Below are 6,885 nucleotides of genomic sequence, written 5' to 3'. Positions count from 1 at the left end.
CTTTTCTCGATTATGTGTCATTTACATAACCTTACACTATAAGGGTCATTATAATTGAAAGCATTCATATACTTGTGTATATTTTGAAAATTATGTAAAACAAAGGACAAAGTAATAGAAAATGTCAAGAGCCCTTTTCTTTTTGCACATTTTGAAATACAGTGGAAGCAAGTAAAGGGAATTCCTAGATCTACCTATATAAATCTTACGTAAATTTCAAAAAGTAGTTTTAAGCTCTTAAAAGGGTCCCTGATAAACATTGTCGTGTATATCTTTTCGTGAATGGATTGAGAAGTATTTTACTTTCCGCAATGTCGATTTGGATCTACGCAGGAGCTATTTTGTTCCTGCAAACAATTCGCCAAATCCAAGGTTAGTATTTTGTTATGCCGCTATGTTTTTGTCATCTCCCTCGGGAGATGACACATTAAGATTGTATGCCGGAAGTGAAGTCCTAGTGTAAGCCTCCATTAATCTTTCGGGAGTCCTCGATGTTTTACAGAGTTCCAAGTAGCCTGGAAACTGGTCTTCTTTTAGAAGAACTAGCTTAGGAGTGTTCGGTTTAGGCCTATTTGAAAGCCAAGGAAAATTTAGAAAAGAAGTACGATGCTTATAAATATCTATAGTTTCGGTGTGTCGTATATATATATTGATCCTCAGTACTATGCTTTATTAAATGGGTAAGCCACACAAGGAGAATTGACAATGACGTGATTTCTATATATAGATTTGTTGACGGGAAGGGAAAACTGGTTCTCGCACAAAAGAACAAGCTTACAAGTAGATTCTGCAAAAAAATGAACGAAGAGTGATCAACGCTAATTAATTTTATGTTCATTTTTTAGTCTGTAATTGGATTTATTAACTTAATTCCTGTCAAACTTTAATGATTAGCTGCTTTTAATGAATGATAATTATTGCTGATAATTCCGTATTGTGTTAAGAAAATATAGTTCAAGGAAAGTATTTGAATTTAAGTAAATTGTAAACACCCAGAACCACAAAGACTGCTAGAATGAAATTTCACGAAAAAATCGCCTTGGGTGCTCTCGCAGACGTCCATTCTTTCCATATATATATACTGCGGCCAAAAGAAACTGCGTACTTTACTGTGGAGTTTGCTGAATAAGTCATTTGGGAACTTATCTGGGGATGTAAAAATCCATATATTCATTGCATTAAAATATCTCCCTTTCTGTTTAATTCTTTGGCATTATTGATACCAAAGAGATGACATTTCAGGCTTTCTGGAAAGCCAAACTTGTCTTTCTTTTTTGTTTGATTTGGAAAACGAAAGTAGAACTATACTGTTGGACAAACACCACATAATGTTTTCCCATAGACGTCCATACAAACTTGAGCCCCTCTCACTGATACATATATTGAATTTCTGGCAAATGACCTTTTTGTCGTAAAAGTTCGAGATATTGAAAAACAAAACATGCCAGAAAAAATCTATCGTCACGCGGCACTTTTACTTTCAATTTCCATTTGTTTACAACAAGGTGCGTTTGACACCAAATGAAAATCTCTAACCAAAGAGCACCCCTCCCTTCAAATTTTACCTGAAAATCCTATATATCTCAAAGAAACCGAAGTCTTGATTTGAGATTTTTATCAACTTTATCTCACTTGTCAAATACATAACAAGTCCTTTCTCTTATTGACCAATCACGCTACAGGTAGCATTTTCTCCTCCGCACAACTTTGGGTGTCCAAAATGTCTGCGCCCATGTGTTTGTTTATGTAGGACCTTTTCCTATAGAGTAATAGAAACATGAATAAAAAGTGGTCAATTTGGTATTTTTAGAACACATATCCATTACTTATCGCACCTCTTGAATATTGGGACCGACAGTTCTAGCTTAGGTAGACCATTGGCTGTTACATTTCACACCCCAGTCAATCAGACCCACATCTGTGAAACAGAAAAGATGTCTATAAATTAAAGCATTTTTTTTATTTTTCTTTCAAACTTTTGAAATAAAATGGTTAATCTAACATATGTTTTGATTGTTTTTTTCTTATTATCTCTAAAACTTTCTCAAGATAGGTCATGTTTATCATTCAGGGTAGCAGGTACCCGTTATAAATGAAAAATGAAGAAAATCAGCAATTTTTTGTAAGAAAATACTGAGTTATGGAAAGAATGAAAACTAATGTAGATAAAATAATCAATGGAAAGAAAGAGAATTTTATCTAGTTCAAATGTACAAAAGATTGAAAAGAATTTTATCAGCAATGGGTCGCTGGCATCAGAGAATCAAATACATCCCCACTGAAAATTTTGTAATTTTGAAGGGGGGGGTGACCGACATTTTAGCCTATTTTCAGGAACATTTCATGTAATTGATGTTAAACATGTATATTCTCATAAAATGCAAATATATTTATTTGCATATCATTTCTTATTATTGACATAATTAATAAATTGATTAAATGCCAAGGGCAGATAAATCATATTGTCTGACTGAATACAGTGCTCAATTGTAAGCAAAGTGGTTAAATAACTGCACTTGTGAGGAAATTTATTTTTTAATAATCTATAAAAAGATCTAGATAACTTAAAATTAAGAGATTAACTACTTTTTCTAAGAAAACCATACCATGGAACTCTCAATGAAAGCAAAGGGATCATCTGGAGAGTGTCCATATGTTGTTCATTGTAAGAGGGTAGGGTTCATTAATCTCTTCCTTCTTGAGAATGCATTGCTGGAATACATTTTATTTTATTAAAACATACTGATAAATGCATCTAAAAGCTTATATTATTATTATTATTATTATTTACACCATCTTTTGAATTTCTTGTAAGCATTTGAGATGTAATACCTGTAAAATAATCATGTTTAAATAGAATTTACTCAGATAATTATTTTAAAAAATATGAAAGAAATTGAAAAAAATAACTGCAACTAAACATGACTCTTGTTATTCAAATAAACCAAATTTAAACAAAATTCCTTCATTTTTCAGCATCATAAGAGCACAAAATTACACCCCCCCCCTTTTAAGCCGAATATCAAGATTGGTTATGGCAAGGAGGGATATTAAGACACCTTTTTCATAATTTCTTCAGTTATAATTTTGCATATTTAGTGCATTTTCAATGTATTCTCTGCAAAAATATATTGTACAGTAATTCAAATTAAATTTCCTACTAGTAGTCTCTAATTGTCGCAAAAAGTATAACTTTTAATTCAACCCAGCACTGATTACATGGCTGAAACTGGCTTTGCTGCTGGATTGTGCCCCTTATGTAAAAACAAAGTAACCTAATTAGTTAACAACAGTCAAATTTTGTTATAAATTATTCAATCAACTCTGAATAACACAAATTTGAAAGAAAATTACTCAATCTGTTCCAATGTCTACACTCATAAAATACATGGATTTAAATGAATTTATCAAACTGCGAGGGGGATATTCAAATGTTTTGTGAATTGATGATGCCCATAAATATTGATATTGTGTTATTTACAATATTTACAGTAAATTTCAGCATAACTATTTATTTAAAACTATTTACATGTACATTTTTTGAAAATATGAGAGCTAGGGCAAAAAGTTTGGCATTTTTCACTATGTGCAGTCCCTATTGTGAGCCTCAATTTACCCAAACTCTCTCATTTTTAAACAAATAGTAAAAACTAACTAGAATCTAATCTCAATGCCAAAAAATAGGAACTGATTGATTTTTTGACTGTAATCAATGTTTATCGATGAAATCATACCTATTCTATAGGACAAACACCACCAAATGTTTTCCCATAGACGTCCATACAAACTTGAGCCCCTCTCACTGAAACATATATTGAATTTCTGGTAAATGAACTTTTTATCGTGAAAGTTCGAGATATTGGAAAACAAAACATGCCAGAAAAAATCTGTCGTCACGCGGCACTTTTACTTTCAATTCCCATTTGTTTACAACAAGGTGCGTTTGACACCAAATGAAAATCTCTAACCAAAGAGCACCCCTCCCTTCAAATTTTTACCTGTAAATCCTATATATCTCAAAGAAACCGAAGTCTTGATTTGAGATTTTTATCAACTTTATCTCACTTGTCAAATACATAACAAGTCTTTTCTCTTATTGACCAATCACGCTCCAGGTAGCATTTTCTCCTCTGCACAACTTTGGGTGTCCAAAATGTCTGCGCCCATGTGCTTGTTTATGTAGGACCTTTTCCTATATTTACATATTAAAGTTAGGAAGCTTCTTGTTGATCTGACGAGAGAAACCTGTTTATAAATTAAACAAAAGTTTTACAAATGACATACCGGTATGATTCTTCATTACTGATAACTTAAAGTAACTTTTATCGTGTTTTTAAGAGGTCTGAGGAATGATGGAGACATGTCCATTATTAAGGTCTTCCGTTTCCAACGGAAGACCTTCTACTGATTCTGATGATTAAGATTATTCTTATTATTCTTTTTTTTTTCTTCCTAGACGCCAACTTTGAGGCCTCATATCTCGCTCATTTCTCAATGGATTTTGCTCAAATTTTCAGACATTATAGACGATAATAAACTCTATCAAAATGCTGTCTAACATTTTAAAAATTTACTTCCGCTTATGAGTTATTTCCCTTTAAACGAAAAATTATAGGCTTTCATTTCCAGATAAAGGCTCAGAGACCACTAGAGTTAGAGCAGAAATTTTACTGTTTTTAGATAACAGAAGGATTGAACTTGTGCACATCGGTTTTTGTTTTTCGATTTCTGTATTCAAAATGGCGCTATATAGGGGTCAAAAATTAGAACGCCTAAAAAAGCGAAAATTTACACATATTTTCCTTTATATCTTGAAAACTAAAAATATTTTGTTAAGACATGTAGAACAAAAGTTGTGCATAATTGCAAGGGCTTTCATATAATAATATTCAAAAGGGGCTGGCCCCTATAATTAGGGATTTAGGGAACTTGAAAGCTTTTGATTTATAACTCGAAAATGGTACAAATTTCGATCTGGATCTTACGATCAAAATTGTTCTTTTACACCTTTTTGATCTGATAAAAATGTTGTTTTGCTCGATTATACCGGGGGTATTGCGTAACACGAAGTAGAAAGCAGGCCAGGTAAACAGGTAGCGTTTTTTATTCGGAAAGGAAATCAGACCTTTTCATGTGTATAATTTACACAGACTTCCTATCAATAATATACCCTATGGTATTTACTGTTAAATTTCTTCTAAAAAGGTCTTTATACAAGCTTTACGGTTCACTATTAAATTTTTTACAACAATTAATCTTTCTTTTTTATGTATTATTAATTAGTTTTATAGTGAACACGTCTTCATCAGAATATATCTATCTTTCTACATTAATTATTATTATAAGTAATTTTAAACTTTATTAATCGAATAATTCACGATCATTTAGTTGATCTCCACGTTCGCTTAGATGTTTGTAGTAGTTATGTAATCCAACGCGCTAATCCCACGGTGCCTATCTAGGTCACTAGTGTACCAGCCACCTGTTGTCGTAAACAAAGCAAGTGTCTGCATGGTCTGTGATCGTGTATAAAATCCATTGTGTGCAAAGACCTATCAATTAATAGAAAATTGTGTTTTTAATTAATCGAATCAATAAGAATACTTCACCGATCTTACATTAAATCGCAATTCCTTACACTAGTGCATAAAATCATTTTGAATTTTGATCGCTTTCTTTGGCCTGTTCACGCAAAATTGTTTCTCTATTCCGTGTTAATGTATTTTATTAAAATTGTAATTGAAAAGGGGCTTCGGCAAATAATTATAATTAGTGATGGAAGTCTTGAGATAGGTAATGTACTATATGTTCGTTTTATTTTTACCATCACTCTTTTGTTTCTCCATTATTTTTTTAACGTGCGTGGCCACAGAGAGCCGCAGGCATTTCGAATGTTAAAAATACACCGTCAGACGTGTACTCCAATAGTGGAAATTGGCTTTGAAATCATGTCGCCTCTTTCATATTACCGAATGACGGGTATTTTTTTAGGTTTATAAACCCGTAAAATTTAAACGCGTAAAATTTCACATAATTTATAAAACGGCCCGTATAAATTTTTAACATGGTATGTGCAAAAGTAATGCTAATTGCTATTAAGCTCATGCACTCCATGGAGGCTATATAATTAGTATACTGTTAGTATTTTGAGCACTTTTAAGCCAATCATCGATTGGGATCATACAGGTAAATCTCAATTAACTTGTATATAAATTATACAAACACTGTCAATTAATTAATCAGTTAGACCTACCTGGTTACTCGTTTTTAGTAATTTTTTTTTCGAGACGCATAACTTCTGATAATGACTTAATAATTACAGGTCTTCCAATTAAATGAATACCCGTGTTTTCAATCTTGGACACTTTCTTCTACTTCGAGTGCTTTGAATAAAACTTCGACCTCTTAATACGCTGTACTTGAATAATGTTAGTTTGAGTTGTCTCTCTTTGTTTTCGGTAAATATACCAGACGTGCACGTGTGCCTAGCTATGTGTTTAAAAAAGAAAACATGAATAAATGAAGGGTACATTGCTTATGTATATAAAGATTATTAAAAAAATTATACAATTCATTATGTAATTTGTTGCATTGTTTATATTGATATATCAATTTAATAACTCTCTCTCTCTCTCTCTCTCTCTCTCTCTCTCTCTCATAGAGTTTTTGGACACATTATTTGTACGAATGCCCGTTAATGCATTCAATGTGATCTGGAATTTTAGTCTGATGTTTTTAATTTTTACGGACATATTCAATTCGTAAAAGATCAACGTGTAAAAATTTAAATCACCATTCTTGGACCGAAATTCGTAAAAATATACAGCAGTAAAAATTACCCGTTTTATGGTATTTTATTTCACTTTATCTCATATTTGTTTTAAT

General features: G+C 32.0%; 1 protein-coding gene and 1 long non-coding RNA gene across 2 annotated transcripts in view; one reads left to right on the top strand and one right to left on the bottom strand.

The window, feature by feature from the left end:
• Window positions 1-261: 261 nt before the first annotated feature.
• LOC134278854 (cell death abnormality protein 1-like) overlaps window positions 262-6,885 on the top strand; it is a gene marked incomplete at its 3' end in the record, with an annotated part of 30,827 nt that continues 24,203 nt past the window's right edge. The window contains exon 1 of the mRNA XM_062761157.1: window positions 262-372. Coding sequence (XP_062617141.1) covers window positions 312-372 — 61 coding nt within the window. The remainder of the gene's footprint in view (window positions 373-6,885) is intronic.
• Window positions 1,700-3,859, bottom strand: LOC134278853 (uncharacterized). Its single transcript, XR_009994537.1, has 4 exons — window positions 3,735-3,859; window positions 2,607-2,712; window positions 1,836-1,918; window positions 1,700-1,759 (listed from the first exon to the last, which is right to left on the bottom strand). It is a non-coding gene; the product is annotated as an uncharacterized LOC134278853 (long non-coding RNA).

Source organism: Saccostrea cucullata, unplaced genomic scaffold (assembly GCF_032062105.1).
Source record: "Saccostrea cucullata isolate Sc308-1 unplaced genomic scaffold, CSIRO_AGI_Scuc_v1 ctg6597, whole genome shotgun sequence".
NCBI lineage: Eukaryota > Metazoa > Mollusca > Bivalvia > Ostreida > Ostreidae > Saccostrea > Saccostrea cuccullata.
Note: the sequence above shows the minus strand (reverse complement) of the source record. Positions and strands in the feature narration are given on the sequence as shown.